The sequence below is a fragment of the Camelus bactrianus genome, chromosome 8, assembly GCF_048773025.1.
Source record: "Camelus bactrianus isolate YW-2024 breed Bactrian camel chromosome 8, ASM4877302v1, whole genome shotgun sequence".
NCBI lineage: Eukaryota > Metazoa > Chordata > Mammalia > Artiodactyla > Camelidae > Camelus > Camelus bactrianus.
The window spans coordinates 76,455,078-76,474,645 of NC_133546.1; the positions used below are offsets into that span (position 1 = coordinate 76,455,078).

The 19,568-nt window shown below is 41.7% G+C and overlaps 1 protein-coding gene across 1 annotated transcript in view; it reads left to right on the plus strand.

Moving 5' to 3' along the window:
- The window catches only part of RIMS1 (regulating synaptic membrane exocytosis 1), a 451,285-nt gene that overhangs the window by 244,143 nt on the left and 187,574 nt on the right, over nt 1-19,568 (plus strand). Inside the window, 1 exon segment of the mRNA XM_074368769.1 lies at nt 754-1,628. Within this exon segment, the coding sequence (XP_074224870.1) occupies nt 754-1,628 (875 nt within the window).

Genomic DNA, 19,568 nt, shown 5'->3' on the forward strand with positions numbered 1-19,568 from the left:
CAACGCCTTCCACAGGATGGAGAGAAAAGGAGAACGCAAACCTGTTTTATTCTTCCGGACTGTGTTCTGAAATGAGGGAATGGACCAGGGAGGGAGGGAGGAAAAATGAATCATCCTGTCAAAAATTTCACTATTTGTTATTTTTGCCTTGGGGAAGGTAAACACGAAGGCTAAGATTCAGTCAATGTTTTTCCCTAACCGACTCCCTAAAAAGTGTTTGGCTGCACATGACCTCTTTAAAAACGCTTTTGTTCTATTGAAGGAATGCTGTTCGAGTTTTCTGTGATGGACATACTTGTGTTCACGTTTCTTTAAAAGTTGCAGTTATAGTAAGATATTTTTAATACATACTGTCCAAATAAAAGTCTATATTGAGTTTTTAACTTCTGTGTATATATCATGTTTTGCTCCTTTATTATTTTTATCTAAAGCATTTTTTAAGTCTTTGATTCACAAGGTTAGCAGAAAACTTGTTCATTTACTAAATTCCTTTATAGCTTTTTAAAAATTGATATAGTTAATTCATAGAGAATTTAAAATGTGAAACCAGTTGCGGAGACCCTGAAAAGATGATCATGCAAAAGACTTATTTGGAAAGCTACTCACGTAGGTTGAATGTGGTTGTTTATTTCTCGCTTTTTAATTAGACCTCGAAAGATCACTAATTAGTCCAAAGGATTTAAATCTGGAATGGGGGGAAACAGTGCTTCTTGGGTCTGCCCTCCTGCCTGACGCCCCCTTTGTACATCCCAGGAAGAAGACGCCGGGGCTTTCGGAGCAGAATGGCAAAGGGGCCCCAAAGAGCGAGCGGAAACGTGCGCCCAAGCCCTCGGCGCAGCCAGGGGAGGGGGCCGCGGAAGAGCGGGAGCGGAAAGAAAGGCGGGAAAGCCGAAGGCTCGAGAAAGGCCGGTCCCAGGACTACCCCGACGTGTCGGAGAAGCGAGAGGCCGGCCGGGCGGCGGAAGACGAGAAGCAAAGGAAGGAGGAGGAGTACCAGACCCGGTACCGCAGCGACCCGAACCTGGCGCGGTACCCGGTGAAGCCGCCGCCCGAGGAGCAGCAGATGCGCATGCACGCGCGGGTGTCCCGGGCGCGGCACGAGCGGCGGCACAGCGACGTGGCCCTGCCGCGCACTGAGGCGGCCGCCGCGGGGCCCGAGGGCCAGGCCGGCCCGCGCTCGCCAGCCGCCGCCGCCGCCGCCGCCGGGGCCTCGCCGCCCGGCTCGCCGCGGGCCTACTCGGCCGAGAGGACCGCGGAGGCGCGGGCGCCCGGCGCCAGGCCGCTCGCCAACCACGGCACGCCGGCGCCCGGGCCCGGGGCCCCCGCCGACGCCGCGGAGCCCAGGGCCCCGGAGCCGCTCCGGAAGCAGAGCCGCCTGGACCCCGGCGCGGCCGTCCTGGTGCGCAAGGCCAAGCGCGAGAAGGTGGAGACCCTGCTGCGGAACGACTCGCTGAGCTCCGACCAGTCCGAGTCCGTGCGGCCGTCGCCGCCCAAGCCGCACCGCGCAAAGAGGGGCGGCAAGAAGCGCCAGATGTCGGTGAGCAGCTCAGAGGAGGAGGGTGTGTCCACGCCGGAGTACACGAGCTGCGAGGACGTGGAGCTGGAGAGCGAGAGCGTCAGCGAGAAAGGTGAGGGGCGCCGGCGGGCTCGGGGGCGCGCGTGTGCCGGGGTCCGGGGGGCGCGGGCAGGGCTCGGGGGCGCGCGTCTGTCGGGATCCGAGACGCGCCTGTGCGGGGCTCCCGGGCGCTTATGACGTGCTCCGGGGGAGCACGTGCGCCAGGAGCCCAGTGTCCAAGTTCAAGGGTTTAGAAGCGCAGGCTTGTAACCTACAACGTGATGATCGCGACTGTAGTTAACGCTGCCCTACGGTATATTAGAAACTCGCTGACAGTAAATCCCAACAGTTCTCATCACAAGGAAATGATTATCATAATCATCGTTATTTGTAACTGGTTGAGGGCAGGGGTGTTGACTAAACCTACTGTGGTAGTCATTTAGCATTATCTGTATGTCAGGTCATTAGGTGGCGTAAACTGCCACAGAGCTGTATGTCAATTATATCTCAATAGAAGTTGGGGGGAGGGAATGGGACCTGAAATGCTACACTCAGCCTCGCAGAGAATAGAAAGTTTTAGTTGGTTTTGTTTTGTTTTATTTTTGGATGTGGGATTTAAAAACGTAACCGCAGTCTCCTAATTTGGGTTACAAGAGTTCTTAATGATTTTGATTCCTGTCACTCTAGGAAATTCAGTATCCAGCCTTGTGTTTTTTAAGTTATTCTTTGGGGGTGGATTTATCTGCCTGGTAAAGGGAAATATGCCCTTTTTTACACTCCAGTGGTGTAATACTCCTGGCACAGAGGTAGCATTTTTTAAGTTTTAAATGAATCTTTCTTACAACTTGTTAAGAAGTTACTTCACAAAATTTGTCATTCAGATGTTATGTATCATGTTTTGGTAGTAACTTTGGGGTACAAACTTCATTTTACCTATTAGATCCCTAAAGACTTTGGAGCATTTTGTGATGGGCTGACTTTTTTTCTGTCCAAACCTGCACTATACAATACCATAGCTCTATGTAGATATTTAAATTAATTAAAATGAAATAAACTTAAACATTCAGTGCCCCAGTCCCACTAGCGTCAGTTCCCGTGCTCAAGAGTGATCACTGCACAAAGTGCCTTTGGTTAACACTGGTCTAGAAAATACTTCCATTTCATATTAAAATCATGTGTTTGCTTTGAAGCTTCACCTCATTTTGCTGCTGAGATTTAAACTGGCCATGGCCCTAGATTCAGTGGTGGTGGTGGTGATCATCTTTGTGGTAGTGTTGGCATCCTTGTGTGTTTCTTAATGAATTTGAGTGTTGAAGTGACTATTTTTACAGTTTAGGGGCTTGTTTTATAATTGCTAAATTATGTAATTAATATTGTTTTATTTTTTAAAAAATTGCTTCACTTCCTCATCTTCTCTACTGCCAACTGCTTGCACGAGGATCCCTCCTTTTCCTCCCTCCTTCTCTCTCCATCTCTATCTCTGTCTCTAATATTTTTATGCCCCAACAATCATATACTACAGTTGGGAACAATTAAGCAAGCTCATTGTCATGATTAATACTGCAACTCAAAACTGGAGTTTTTGTTACTGTATCCAAACTCGTTCTGCTCACCTCATGAGAGGCCGATAAATCGGGAGACAAGGTGTTGGAGCAAGGAATAATGACTTTATTCGGAAAGCCAGCAGACCAAGAGGATGGCAGACTAATGTATTGAAGAACCATCCTACTCAAGTCAGAATTCAGGCTCCTTTTATACTGAAAAGGGGAGGGAGTGTGGTTGCTTGTTGCAGACCTTTTGGTTTAGGAATTGTATGTTCTTGGAATCCTTTGATCTTGCAGCTGTCCACCTGGGTCAGATCATGGTGTCACTGTAAACCTCCAACAAAACAAACATTTTCCATTCTGCAACTTGTTGTCTTTATGTCAGTATAAAAGTGTTAATATCCTTAAAGGCCAGAGCCTTGAGAATAGGCTCTCCTGTCTATTTCAGGCTAAAGACAACATTGTTTCACAAAAGGTGCAGAGCCAGCAAGACTAAGCCTAGAAAACAGGGCACAGGGTTAAAGCCAAAGAAACAGATCTAATATGGAGTCAGATTTGTTCTTTTCTATCACAATTTGAGTTCTGGAAACAGCCATCTTTGGAATGTGTGTGTGTCAGGGGATTAGCTCACCGTCTCATCACTTACGTTTATCAGTGGCATATTGTCTGTAGGTTTTTAAAAAGTCGGATGCTGAGTAGAGTCTTGCTGCCTCTCATGCCTTAGTATTGTTTTATGAACATGTAGGTATTTTTCCCTTAAGTCATCAGGTAAGTGTTAAGTAGGAATATAAATGGGTATGCTTAATTGGTGCACAGATAACTCTTGATGGGGATGAATATAGATATCATTATATATGTATATTTTCCCACTTCTTAAATAAAGAGTCTCCACCAGCTCCTACTGAATGTGTCATAAATCGCAATGGGCACAGAATTAGAGAGACTTGAAACTCAAAATTATTTATGGTAAGAATAGATTATGACAGAAAATGTGACTAGTGGTAGGGCCAGGGAGAGGGGTGGAACGGGTGTGACATGAGGACCTCACTGCTGATGCAGGAAAAATGGGGCTTGAGAGGATGGCCATGTCCTAGGTCTCAGACGAGTGCCCGAGCCCTGCCCCTCCAAGTCAGGGTTCTTGGCTTCACACAGGAAACAATTTAAGAGTGAGCCTTAGTTGAGTAAAAGTAGATTTATTCAGATAGATACATGCTCAGTAGACAGAGCGCAAGCCATCTAAGAAGGCCAGAGAGGCCACGAGGTGCAGGGTTGTTGGTTTTTATGGCCTCGAGTAACTTCGTATGTTAACAAGTGGGAGGATTATTCCACCTGCTTTGGGGAAAGAGCTGGGATTCCCAGGAGTCGGGCCGTCACCCACTTTTTGACCTTTTATGGTCGGCCTTGAAACTGCCCCTGCACCTGTGGGAGGGCCATTTAGCAGCTATTGTATGTCAGTGACCCTATATTGAAGCTCAAGGTCTACTGGGAGTTGAATCTTCTGCCATCTTGGTGCGAATTGCTGTGTCATTCGTTTCATGGTTGTGCCCTGCCATCTTCCCTCTTGTCTTTCTGCCTCTGTACCCCTCTGTACACCTCTCTTTCCTCGGAGGTATCATTCTGCGGCCTTGGTTGGCCACTTGGGATTTAATCTGAAGTTTAATCCCACTCTGAAGTTGGGATTAAACGTCTTCCTCTGGGAATATAGGGGACATTATCTAATACAGACAGCCCTGTTTTCTCTTAATTTATAATTGATCTCATTTTTAATATCTATGAAGGTGGCATAGACATTTTCCTGTTTCAACCTCAACTAGAAATCCTACCATCTGTAGTGTTTATTAATGACTTGATGGCCGAACCCCAGTGTTGACTCAGGGCTTCCTTGGGAACCAGCCGTGATACTCTCCAGCACCCTGTGACCACCCTCACCCCCAAACAAGTTGTTAGTCTCAGCTTTACTATTATCACAATGGAGATAAGGGTGTCTACTTCGTCAGATTATTGAGTGGATGAATGAGATCATGCATATACAATAGTATGCTGAATTAGCATCTTCCTGTCTTGATTTTGCCTGTGGCGCCTGTACCGTGGATATTTAATATTGCAATGAATATGAGAGAATCACCCCTATGCATAATACACAATGAGGAGGTAAAAGAACTCATTTGCCATCTTATAGGCTCCAGTGGGGCAAGAAGGGGAAGAATGGTCAGAGAAGATATCTCTTCCCAGGAGAGGACGGATGCCATGTTGTGATTTTCAGAGTCAGGAAAGGTTATTCCCATGGAATTAAATTTAAAGAGCAGCGAGAGACCTAAAAAGTTGCATTTTAACTCTGTCCCTTGCTGTGCTTGTGCAGTTGTCAGTTACATAAGTAAAGGAAATACTTAACACGTGCCTGGCTCTATTTGTCTGTTTGGACTGCTGTAACCCAAAACACTACAGAATGGGTAGCTTGCGAACAACAGACGTTTAATTTGTCACAGCTGTGGAGGCTGGGGAGTCCAAGGTCAAGGTGCCAGCGTGGTCTTGTCCTCGTGAAGGCCTCCTTCCTGATTCACAGCTGTGTCCTCATGTGGGAGAACGGGCTGGGGGCTCTCTGGGGTGTCTTCGATCAGAGCACTAATCCCACTCATGAGGGCTTCACCCTCATGACCTCAGCACCTCCCGAAGGTCCCACCTCCCACTGCGGTCATTTTAGGAGGTTAAGATTTCAACATATGAATTTGGCAGGGGACACAGACATTCAGCCCAAAGCACTGGCACCAGGCACCTACTTAATATAGATGTACTCTTCTTGCTGTTCATAATTTTATCCTTGGTTTATTTTTATGCTGAATTGGCTTGTATAGTTATTAGCAAATGTGAATGCAGCACTTTCAGTAGATACACTGGTGTTTTATCGAGTGAAGTAAGTCAGAGAAAGACAGATATCATATGACATGTGATATTTGGAATCTAAAAAAAAGATACAAATTCTAATATTACAATGAATGTGAGAGAATCACCCAATGGAAAAAGATATACAGAGTACAAACCAAAAACAGATTCCTGGACACAGAAAACAAGCAATAGTTACCCAAGGGGAGAGGGCGGGGAGGGATAAATTAGGGGATTGAGATGAACAGACATACATTACTATGTATAAAGTAGATAAACAGTAAGGGCCTACTGTATAATACAAGAACTATATTTAATTTCTCATAATAACATGTAATGGAAAGGAATCTGAAAGGAAAAAACGTCTATGTATGTACATGTATAGCTGAATCGCTTTGCTGTACACCTGAAACTGACATTGTAAATCAACTACACTTCAATAGAAAATTAAATAAATAGATCAGTAAATAAATATGCTCCATGCCCTTATGGAGTTTACCTTCTGTTGAGAGAAATAAACAATAAAGAATAATTACAAATGATTAGATAAAGAAGTTGGGATGTATATATACAACAGAATACTACTCAGCCATAAAAAAGAATAAAGTGCCATTTGCAGCAACACAGATGGACCTAGAGATCATCATACTAAGTGACATAAGTCAGACGGGGAAAGAAGAATGTCATGATATCACTTATATGTGGAATCTGGGAAAAGGACACAAATGAACTTATTTACAAAACAGAGACAGACTCCAATACATAGAAAACAAACTTATGGTTACCAGAGGGGAACGTAAGGGAGTGGAGGGATCAACTGGGAGTTTGGGATTTGCAGGTACTAACTGCCATATATAAAATAGTTGAACAGCAGGGTCCTACTGTATAGCACAGGGAACAGTATGCAATACCTTTAATAGCCTATAATGAAAAAGAATATGAAAAGAATACATATATATATGTATAACTGAATCACTGTGCTGTACATCAGAAATTAACACAACATTGTAAATTGACTATACTTCAATTAAAAAATAAAAAAAGAGTAATTACACAATGAAATATAATTTAATAAATCATCAAAGGTGCTGATATGGAAGAGAAAGGGAATGTCTCTGGTTCTGAGAAGAAACGGGAGCATTGCTGCCTCCGTCAGGGGAGTCAGTCACTTAACACAAGGAACTTGCAGTGGGTGTCCTCAGACAGAGCAAGTTGGAAGAAGAGTCTGGAGTTGGATAACAGGAGTTCCTTCCCTTTTGATCCTCTCCCTCTTGCTGACTTTGAGTAAACTAGGAAAAGACAACACAAATTAATTTTGCCTCTGATCTTTTTTAAAACATCACGCACTCTATGAATAGCTTCTGAGGTCACACCTTAGAAATGAGACCTACAAGCGTAGCAACAGTGAGTGGTTGAAAAGTGAGGCTGAGGACCCTTAATCACAGTTTAATTTCCTCCCAAAGGCAGAGACAGTTTCAGGGAACCAGGGTGTAGGTTGCAGGTGATGTGAACTATTAAGTTTGAGTACCTGGCAACAGAAACACTGGAGAATCAGGAACAAGAGTTGGGAACCCTTGCAACAATCAGATACTAAATTGTTTACCTGGAATTAATTCATGCACTGATTTACGTTACTCTTTAGCCATTAAAGCAAAGTACTGGGAGCATCGTCTTTGGGCTCCCGACGTACAACAGCTACTGCTCATGTACGGCTTCTAATTCTGACCGAAAGTTTTTTCTTTTCTTTTCTTTTTTTTTTCTGTTTCTTGAGAGCCAAAAATGCATTTTATGTCGTTTTGGTAGTCCTGGTGCTTTTTCTGGTAACTTTAAGAGGGTTCTAAAGATGAATTAAAGAATGTGTCCACTATTCATTGAGTCATTTTTAATTGATACGTGATATTGCATAAATATTGTGTGATTTGCATGATTTTAAACCAGGTATCTGTAACAATCTGCTACATTGCAGGCATAGCGTGCTAGATTCTAGAGATCCAGTGGTTAAATGAATATACACATACACATAGATACAGATGGATATGGAGACAGCCATGGTTCCTGCCCTTGTGACATTTTTCTTGGCTATCCAGAGGACTCTTGTTGGGGACCAAACAGACAGGACTCTCCAAGATAAGATCAGGTTCTGCGTGATAGGAATTTGGCTATAGACGCCAACAAAAGTGTAACTTTTAAACAGTTACAGCTTACAAGGGCTTCCTCTTCAAATGGGTGTACAAAGGTAAGCATTTATTTTTCTTACCCCCTGAGACTCCGTAAGTGAGGAAGAAAGGAAGTAAACAATGAATAGGTGAGTATTTTTAAGGAGATGGACAGAGGCAAGGAGCCTAGTTTTGGACATAGGAGCTTGCCGAGTAGGTGAGACAGTATGGAGGGGAAGGAGGCCAGCCGCCTTGAAGCCCCTTTGCAGAGACTTCAGGCTTAGACCTCAGGTTCCATGGGGCTGGACATGAAAAGGAGAGCTTCTTATCAGCAGACCTGTGCAGTACCAGTTTACGGAACACTGCGACCCACTCATCTTCACCCTCCTTCCCATCCCCTCCTCCTCTTTACCCCCTTACGCGCAGCAAGAGCAGCCCAACGTTTAATTCCCAGGTGAAAAATCAAGAAGAAGTTCATGGACCTGCCTGGGCAAATCAGAGATGCCGGGGTAGGTGCTCCCGGTTCTGGGACCTCCACCCTCCCCAGGTTAATGCTGAGCTGCACACCTTATTCGCTGTAAACTCAAGGCTGCTGGCTCACAGTTCCGTGTGTTCAGAAATGCTAGAGACAGTGTTAGTGTCCACGGGAGCAGCCCAGCTATATAGCCCTCCTTGGAGAGACGTCTACTGCAAAAACCTACTCAGTTTTAAATGTGAATGAATAACAACAGCTGTGAGATATGAAGATAAACAGGTAGACACATGGACCTTGGAAGTGAGAGACGGTTACAGAGCAGAAATGGGCTTAAAAACAACCCTCCTGCACTGTTGGTGGGGATGCAGTTTGGTGCAGCCACTATGGAGGACAGTATGGAGATACCTTAAGAAACTAAACATAGAGTTACCATATGATCCAGCAGTCCCACTCCTGGGCATCTATCCAGAGGAATCTCTTAATTCGGAAAGACACATGCACCCCAGTGTTCACAGCAGCACTATTTAGAACAGCCAAGACATGAAAACAACCTAAATGTCTATCAACAGATGACTGGATAAAGAAAAGGTGGTGTATTTATAAAATAGAATACTACTCAGCCATAAAATGAATGAAATAATGCCATTTGCAGCAACATGGATGGACCTGGAGATTGTCATTCTAAGTGAAATAAGCTAGAAAGAGAAAGAAAAATACTATGTGATATCACTTATATGTGGAATCTAAAAAAAAAAAAAAAAAGCCAAATAAACTTGTTTACAAAACAGAAACAGACTCACAGACATAGAAAACAAACTTATGATTACCAGAGGGGAAAGGGAGTGGGAAGGGATAAACTGAGAGTGCGAGATTTGCAGACACACACTACTATATATAAAATAGATAAGCAACAAGGTCCTACTGTACAGCACAGGGTACTATATTCAATATCTTGTAGTCACCTGTAATGAAAAAGAATATGAAAAGGAATATCTGTATTTGTATGTATGACTGAAACATGATGCTATACACCAGAAATTGACACAACATTGTAAATTGACTATACTTCAATAAGAAAAAGTAGAAAAAAAAAAAGTGGGACAAACGAGAAACTGGAAATAGTAGAGGTAACCCAGGAATCCAGTGCAAAGAAAGCCCTGAATGACCCTGTGTGCAGAAAGCTGTTTGTCCAAATTAAAACTGGAGATTGTTTCCAGGAGGCTCCAAAAAGAATGTCTTTATTGGGAAGAATGTCGTGGATTCCAGGAAATATCCAGTGACTAATGAGTTACATGACGCTGTTAGCCCAGTAAAGAAAGGCTGTGTCTTTTTCAACAACAAAGAGGAACAATGAAAAATGGAGGAGGGAAAAAAAACTGTTAGAGAGAATCATGGTCCAAATACAAAGCAAACAAGAATGTGACATTATTTTACTAATTGATACAGCATGCTTGACTCTGAACCTAGGTAACCTTTCCTCTGAGTGAACAGGAAGCCTGACAGTCCATCTGCAGAAAAGGGGATTTAACCTCTGCCTATTACTGTTTTTACTTGATCCTGGAGGACTTACTTGTAGTAATGTGGTAAATGCCACTTACTGGTTTCTAATTTTCATAATAAACCGCTTTTACATCGAACAAATATATGTATATGTACATGTGTATATATATATATACACATATATTTTACACAATTGAAGATGAATAATCTGCCCATGTTAAAATAAAGGTAAAACTGACAGATATGGGAGATGACAGAAGAGCAGAGGGTTAGAGATAAGCACTTGCACATTCTCATCTACAACGTTCAACATACAATGGAAAAGAATCTGAAAAAACTGTACATTTATGTGTTTACGTATATATAATAACTGAATTGCTTTGCTGTACACCTGAAACTAACATTGTAAATCAACTACACTTCCATTAAAACAAACAAACAAACAAAAAGAGGGAAAAAAATATTCAAGAGTTTAAAGATCCTGGTCAAATTTCAGGACAAGAAAGAGAGGATTAAGAATATTCAAATATCAAAATTTATAAGGAGAAATAAAACTACTGACTTTTGAAAGCAAAAAGGATATAAATATGAAAGTGAGCTGAAGTCTCTTTAATTGGTTTTTAGTGCAGATAATACAATAAAATTAGAAAGCTATGGCTAGTCTCCCGTATAAAGCAGTCAACATTTAGAGGCAAATCATTTAAAAATGAGAGTGCTTTCCAGTAGAACTAAGAAAATAAACATTTAAAAATAAGGTTGGAGATCGTCATACTAAGTGAAGTAAGCCAGAGAGAGAAAGAAAAATACCACATGTTATCACTTGTATGTGGAATCTAAAAAAATGACACAAGTCAACTTATTTACAAAACAGAAACAGACTCAGACACAGAAAACAAACTCATGGTTACCAGCGGGGAAAGGGGTGAGATTTGCAGATAGTAATTACTATATATATAAAATAGATAAATGACAAGATTCTACTGTACAGCACAGGGAACTATATATTCAATGTCTTGTCATAACCTCTAATGAGAAAGAATATGAAAAGGAATATATGTGTGTATATGTGTGACTGAAACATGCTGTACACCGGAAATTGAAACAACATAAACTATACTTCAATTAAAAAATAAATAAAATAAAGTAAGGTTGGGAAGTGGCATGGACAGTGTGGGCAGAAGGGCCGTGAGGAGAAATGAATTATTGTAGCTACGTTGCCAGCCCTTTCTCATTTTAATTTTCATCATGTGCATGCATCCATTTGATACCCATTAAAATAGGAATAGGATGATTGCTATTTAATGTCTCCTTTGTTCAGTTGCAAGGAGCCAGTTTTGGTGTCTTCTGCCAACCTTTCATAGTTGGCATTTTATCCACCAGAACCTCAAGGCGGCCTTGAATCTAGGTGAAGCCATCACAGCACTGGCTGTTCTCTTACCTTTTATATATTGATCTTTCACTGAGTTCCTACTGTCTGCCTGGTGCTTACCAGGCTGTGGGAATGTATTGATTGGAACATGGTCCCTGCCCAGATTACCACTCTCAGAAGAGCCCACCTCTCACTTTGAGTTCTTCCGTTGCCCTGGGTCACATGGAGGCTGATGAACTCTTCCACTTACCAACCTCCAGCCACACCCTTCTCTGGTCCTCACTCTGAAGCCACTGAAATAGCCAGGCTTTAGAGTGTTAAATGCCTTTGTGAATGAAAACTATTGCCAGCCATATAGGTAAACAAAGGATGCTGCGGCCATCTAGTCATCAGCTGCTGCTGCCACCCACCCCTAACCTACCCCCACCTCCCTGTCACTGCGCTGAGGGAGCTCAGGATGGAGACAAACAGGCAGCCTGGCCTCTGCAGCCACCCCCAGAGGTGCCCCCTGAGGGAACTTCAAAATGAGAAACAACAGGATACTAGCTAGGTGCATATCAAAGGAATGATTTCAGTAAGCCCAGACCTTTGCACCTTCCCATACATAAAATATTGCTAAATTCCTTAACTTGAGATGTCTAGTTTTCTTTAATTAACATTAATCTTTTGATGTTCTGACTGCCTGATCTTCCTTGGAAAAACTCATATCCTGGCTTCTACTTTGTCACTTTGGAACAGCCTGTTAGAACCAATCTGAGATGCTGTGTCCCGGGCTCAGGTCCTAAGAAAATCTGCCCAATAAAACCTAACTCTCAACCTTTAGGTTATGCATGTTATTTCAGTCGACACCTTCAAGGGAGCCAGAGAACTAATTTCTTCTTACAATGAATGTGAAATGGATATTAGCTCTTTTAATCATCTGTGCAGGTTAAATCTTAGGAAGAGATTAAGAAGACATAAATAACTCTCTGTGTGTGTGTGTGTGTGTGTGTGTGTGTGTGTGTGTGTGTGTGTGTTTGTGGCAGGGAGAGGGGAGGAGGTTCTGAGCTAACAAAATCTCTAATTTCTAAGAATGCGAGGTACTAAAATTTTGGGAGTCATCAATGGTGAGAAGCTGGATTTTTCAGAGTTGCAATTTCTGCCTAATGTATATATAAATGACTGAAAAAAAACCTCCTAGATTCTAAAACAGGAGTTGTGACTAAAAAGAAGTTCCATAAAAAGAAAAGAAAAGAAGTCTGTAAATCTAGCATGATGATGTCCAATAATATTTCTCCCAAATTAATCCATAGCTAGAAATATTAGCCACTGAGTTACATTGGAAAGAGATTTTTATTCTGGAATGAAGAGAAACTACATTAAAATCTGGGCTACGTTAAAATGACTCATACAGATTTTACCTGTATGCTTACCCTTTGAAAAGCAGACTGTTTTAAAAGATGTGTAATTAAAGGACATTCTAAGGGGAAACATTTGTGCTACAAAGTGTGTTTAGAGAAAGATGTGATATTGATGATTTCAGGGCCATCTATTTGATCTCAGTAAGTCATGCTTCAGTATCCTTTTAAAATGCAGAATCACGCTGCAGTGTTTTTGACCCATTTTCTTCAGTGAATGAGAAGGTTGTCCTTACTTTTGGTTCAACTTCACAGAGTAGCAAAATCTTAGACCTGGGAGAGACTTCAGCAGGAAACTAAAAAAATCTCCCCTTTCACACACTGTTGAACAGAGAAGGAGACCTGGTTGTTGAGATCAGCTTAATCCCCTGGCTTCTCGTGTCTTCCTGAGACCAGATCTCAGTTCTGTGCCTACTTTTGGTTATCAGACCCACGTCCCTGGATCCTTGTGACTGAGTCTAATTCTGTTGCCCGAGTCCCTCTAGAACTCAAGCTTTGCTTTGTCTTTACCAGTCCCCATCCAGGAATTAGCAGCTGGTTCCGTTGATACTGACTCCCTGTTGCCCACTGCCACATTGGAAATCAAGATGTTACCTTCTGCATCATCCTTCTTCACGTGTTCCGGGGCATCTGACTCTTACCACTCTTCTGCGTGTTTCATAGTTATTACCTGGAGCCATCCTCTTTGAGTGTCTTGTTCTACGGTATGAGCTGAACTTCTGCATTTTTTAAAAATCTCCTGTTCCATCTGAAGGGGCAGGTCTAATTTTCATTCCAGTAAATTCTTCTGAGGCTGATGTGTACGAGATAATATCTGTACCCGTTTTCTGGGCTGCCATGACAGGGTACCATAGACTGGGTGCTCTAAACAACAGAAAGGCGTTTCCTTACAGTTCTGGAGGCTGGAACCCCACCCTCCAAGTTGGTTCCTTCTGAGGGCCATGAAAGGGTCTGTTCCAGGCCTCTCTCCCTGGCTTGGGTGTCACTGTCTTCTCTCTGAGTCTTTATATTGTCTTCCCTTTAGGTGTGTCCACATTTCCTCTTCTTATAGAGACATCAGTCATGTTGGATTTGGGGCCATTCTAATGAAATCATTTAAAATTAATTCTCTCTCTGAAGGTCCTATCTCCAAATATGGTTGCACTCTGAGCTACTTCGGGTGAGGTCTTTGACATAGAAGTTGTGGCAGGAATACAATCCAGTCCATGATAATAGTATTCACAGGAGGAAAGAGATTAAGACCTCTGCATGTGTCTGTACCTACATGATAAATGTTCATGTTTGCCATTCGTCTCCATTGTTTTTCAACCATGAAAAATATAAGATCATCAAGAATCTTACTGAGTGGTGACTTTATGAGAAGAGGACTGCTCTCCAAGGTCCTGAAGACATAGACAGCTTTAGACACTGCCAGGGGTTAAACACCTTGGCATGTTCCTTAACCTTGGTGAGCCTCAAGTTCATCATTTTAGAAACTTGGAGTAATTCATTGTAAGGACCCTGTGGAATAGTTGTAAAGATTAAATGAGATAATGTGGCTTGGCTCTGTGCACCTGATAACACAGCAAGTGCCCAATAGATATTTTTATGTCTATGACACCAAATAGGAAATATGACATGTTACAAGAACTCAGAGGAAAGCTGGAATGTCATGGTTTTGCTTTGGAGCTGGGGTGGCATCTGGGCAGGAAGAAACAATATGGCCTTCTAGTCAGAAAGACTGGCATGAGATGTGGAGGAGACACACCATCTTGGGGACAGCAAGCTTCCAGACCTGTGAAAGGAAAAGAGCCCAGAGGCCATCGATAAGGGAACTCTTCTAATCTCAGTTCTTTTAAGAACCGAGCTACCTTGGGCAACCGAATGAGAGGGATAGATGATGTCAGTGATCTTCATCCTTGAATGTACTTTATTTTTTCTAACTGAAGTGTAGTCAGTTGCAGTGTGTCAATTTCTGATGTGCAGCACAATGTCCCAGTCATGTATATCTATGTACACATATTCATTTCCATATTCTTTTTCATGAAAGGTTATTACAAGATATTGAATATAGTTCCCTGTGCTATACAGAAGACATTTTTTAAAATCTATTTTTATGTATAGTTTGGATGTACTTTAGAATCCTCTGGGAAGCTTTCAAAAAATAAGTGTTAGGGCAGCGCCAAAGGGATTCTGATTTCTCTGACGTGGAGCCATGCCCTGATTGATTTTAATGCGTAGAGCTGAATTGGAAACCACAGGATTAGCTCAGTGCACCTGGCAAGCACTTGAGGTGCTTCCTCCTAGAGGTACCAATGTTCAGGCCCACAGGTCATGATTTAATTGTTCCAGGTTGAGGCATTCTCATGGTTTTTAGGATCTCTTTGGTAATTCCAATACAGAGTCAAGGTTATGACCACAGAGCTTCATTGTCCTCAAAGACTTTCCCAAATCTCAGGCCTGACCCTTCATAAATTATGACATGCTGGTTCTCCCATGGAAAGTTTTATTTTGTATCCTACTATGAGCTTCCCATTTAAAAAGTTGCTCATCTATATAGGGACATATTGGACTGGAAAAAGCATCCAGAAGGACTCAAGTGATGTTTAGGGGACAGAATCAAGGGCTGTATGTGTCCAGGTATACTTTGGAACTCTGACCCAGGTAGAGCTGACCCTTTAACTACGTAGGTTTGAAATGCATGATCCGCTTATATGCGGATTTTGTTCACTGAATGCATCCTGTAGTGCTACCTGACCTGCAGTTGGTGGAATCTGGGGATGTGTAGTATATAAAACATGATTGCAGTTGGTGTCTGCAAATCCCAACCGTCTACATACAAAATAGACAAACAACAAGGTGCTACTGTGTAGCACAGGGAACTATATTCACTACTTTGTAATAACCTATAATGAAAAAGAATATGAAAAGAAAATATATATGTGTATGTAAATGTATGACTGAATCACTATGCTGTACACCAGAAACTAACACAACATTGAGAATCAGCTGTATACTTTAATTAAAAAAGACAACAGCAATACCATGATTGCATCTTAAAGAGTATCTTGGCAGAATAAACACTTTATGATGGATACGGGTAAATATTTCTTATTATAACAGTGTTTATAGTATACAAATTGGAAGCCAGCTGAGTTTTCAGGTTAAGAGGCACTGGTTAAATGAATACCGTGTGGTAATAAAAATTATGTTATATGTTCTTATATTTGTAACATTATATTTATGACATAAAATACGTTTACAATGGTTGAGAGAAAGGCATTGCTAGTTGTATGTATAGTATGTTTTGGAATAAATGGTATGTTGGAATAATATGTGTAGAAAAGGACTGAAAAAATGTACGTCAGATGTTGAGTATACTTACATCTGGATGGTAAAATACCATGCATTCTTTATTTCTTCTTGCGTCTTTGTATTTTTAAACTCCTGCAACAAACATTTTCTTTTGTATTAGCTTAATTTGGATTTTCTGTTTACCGTTCATTGCTTTGCTTTGTTTTTTCTCTTCTTGCCTCTTGTTAGATTGATCAGGTGGTTTTATGTGCTTTTTCATTTGTTTTAGAGCTTAGGGCGTTATACATTCCTCTTGTGTTCTTTAATGCAGACCTTCACTTTTCAATGAAAGACTTATGTCTTATAAATCTTGCATTGAAAGACTGTAATGCTTTACAATGTTTAGTGCAATCTAAAATGAAATCATTATCTCTATGACAGATGACTTTAGCCTCCGTTAACCTTCCTCTAAAATTTACCATTTTTCAATTGTCTACGGGCCAGATTGTCTTTTGACATTCATGTAAATAGATGTTAATATTATTTTTCATGGTCAATACTTAGACTTACCAACGTTTTTAACATGTTTTACTGATTCTGTGTTCATCATTACCTTTTAATCTCCCTTTTCTTTCCCGCCTTTATTTTTCTTCTTGTTGGAGCATGTCTTTTGTGAATTCTTCCAGTGAAAATCTAGGAGTTTAGTGACAAACTAAAATGCCATTAGTCTGTTATCATTTCTTGTGTGAGCCCCTGGCTGGTTGTACAGCACACTCTTTATCTTCCACAGTTTTCTGCTCTGTCCCTAAGGCACAGAGGTGCAGCACATTTTCAGTGGGGACCTTGGCAGGGTGACAAGAGTTATTTTCACCCCGTGGGCTCGGAGACCTTCAGGCACGGGCAGAATTAGCCCTCCTGACAGTGTTACCGAGTCCAAACTCATTTCACTCACCACACGGCAGGCCAGTAAATTGGGAGACAAGATGTTGGGGCAAGGAATAACGACTTTATTCGGAAAGCTGGCAGACTGAGAAGATGGCAGACTAATATCTCAGAGAACCGTCTTCCCCGAGTTAGAATTCAGGCTCCTTTTATACTAAAAAGGGGAGTGGGTGTGGTTTGTTGTTGTAAACTTCTTGGTGTTGGAATCCTTTGTTCTTGCAGCTGTCCACGTGGGTCATGTCACGGTGTCCCTGTAAACCTCCAGCAAGACAATGTGTTATTCTCTCTTCTGCAACTTTTTATCTCTAGATAAATGGAAAAGTATTATACCCTTAAGGTCAGGGCTTGGAGAACGGGCAGTCCTGTCTATTTCAGGCTCTAGGCAGCATTCTTTTACAAAGGGTGCAGAACCAGCATGACTTAGCCCAAGAAGCAGAGCACAGGGTTGGAGACAGAGGAGCAGATCTAATATGGAGTCAGACGTGTTCTCCCCTGTCACCCCAGGTCAGGCCTTGCAGTCCCAGGTGTCTCTACCCATATCTGGACTGGCTTTTGCTGGGCAGGGCAGTTTCAACCACTGTCCCCACTGCGCTTCCTGTAGATTCCAACGCTGTGTATGTCTCCTTCATGCCTAGGGCACACTTTTCCTTTTTTGGAATAAATTTTTTACTATGTTTAGAGCAGAGGAAGGATTGGAGATTGCAGGATTGTATTTTATCTTGACTTGAACCACATACATCATTTTTTAAAAAGACATATTTTTAAATTAATTGAGGGAGGAATAAACAAACCAAAAATACTGTGGTCCATTAGTCATAGCATAAACCAAAGAAAATAGTGGTCTTTTGTGTGATTTGGTTGGAAATTCACTGGAGGGAGAACTTAGGGCATCTCCTATCCTGGGACATCCCTGGTTCTAATGTGTTTTGTTTTGTTTAAGTCCCAAAAGGATTTTAAAAGTACTTGTGATTGAAACAGAAGAAAGACAAGAAATGGATAAAAAATAAATAGAAAGTGGAGTGGAGTTGAGGAATAATGAAGTAAAACTGTAAGTTTCTATATAGTGTTGAATTAAATAGCTTGTGCATCATGTGAGTAAACGGCCACCTCTCCTTGACTGTGTGCTTTCCTTAGTCCATTGCTGCTTGAAGTCTTGTCATACATCATCTAACATTTCTACTCAGCCCTTTTAATGAGTTGTTTTCTTAGTGGAGAAATGGCTCATGTTCATGGTTACAGGAAGCTAGTATTTGGGCCACAGGACAGTAAAAAGGGGACCATTACTCACCAGATAGCATTGCTTGAACTGTAGTTCTATGCAGACAATAAATATACCCCCTTAATGGAATTTGAACTTAACAATCAGATTTTAAACCACCGGCATATTAAAGTGAAAAAGCTAATGAGTGCACCATTTGAAACTATTTCCAGGTTATGGTTACGTGGCTGTCTAAGCTGAAGAAATTAAAAACAAACAGAACCAAGATCCACTGCTGAAAACTTATCACTGGTAGATAAAGATAACATTTATGTAAAATGCCTTAAAATAAAATATCATAAAAAAATAAAACCGTATGTGTATTTCCAGATTTATTGGCATATATCAAAAAATTAATTAGAAAATAAAAGGGCATAACTGAGTTTGCACGAGAGAGAAATCTCCAAGTGCCAGAAATGAGATGAGAAAACGAGGCCCATAGGGATGTGGAGTGTTATGTGAGCAGCGCCTCTGGTCGAATGAGGATGCAGGATGTCTACGGGCTTTAAACAGCAAAGGGCTGGCCGTGAGGGGTGGTTTTGTCCTTGCAAGAGGCAGGTAGTTGGAACTGGCCTTGCTCAGGCATAAGGCCCCAGAGTGCTTTCCCCACAATGAAAAGAAGATGAATATTAAAAATGTCACACAGCTCAAATAGGGGACCTTGTTTTTGTTTGAACCCTGGATGAAAAAAAACCCAATAAATCTCTTGTAAGAAGCTGCAGTCTCATTCCATTGCTAAGGTAGATTTTGTAGACTGAATTTATATTGCCTAATTGTGATCAAACCCCAAGTCAAGAAATTAACATCACATTTGGTCCTTGGTCAGTGAGAGCTTCAAGCTCAAAAGCCTTCCGTTCTTTTATAATCAGTGACTTAAGTTCTGAAGAGCAGACAGGTGCTAAGACATGGCACTCAGAGAGCCAACATTTTGGCTTTATCAGTTGGGTTTCTTTTTTATTTTGACTTGTTTTCTGTTCTTTAAGGAGACAGGCAGTAATAGCTAAAGCATTTGTGCCAGGTTTTAGGCAGAAATGGTCCACTTCTGATCATCCTTTAAAATATCTCAGCACCTTGAAAAGCACTCCGCTTCAAATTGTCCTGCTTTACTGGGTCTCCTATAGGAAATGTGTGGTGTTAGTCAGAGGGTATATGTTGGAGAAACATCCCGTGGTGGGTGAGTTAGGTTTACCAAGTAATCACTGACCATAGACCAGCTTAC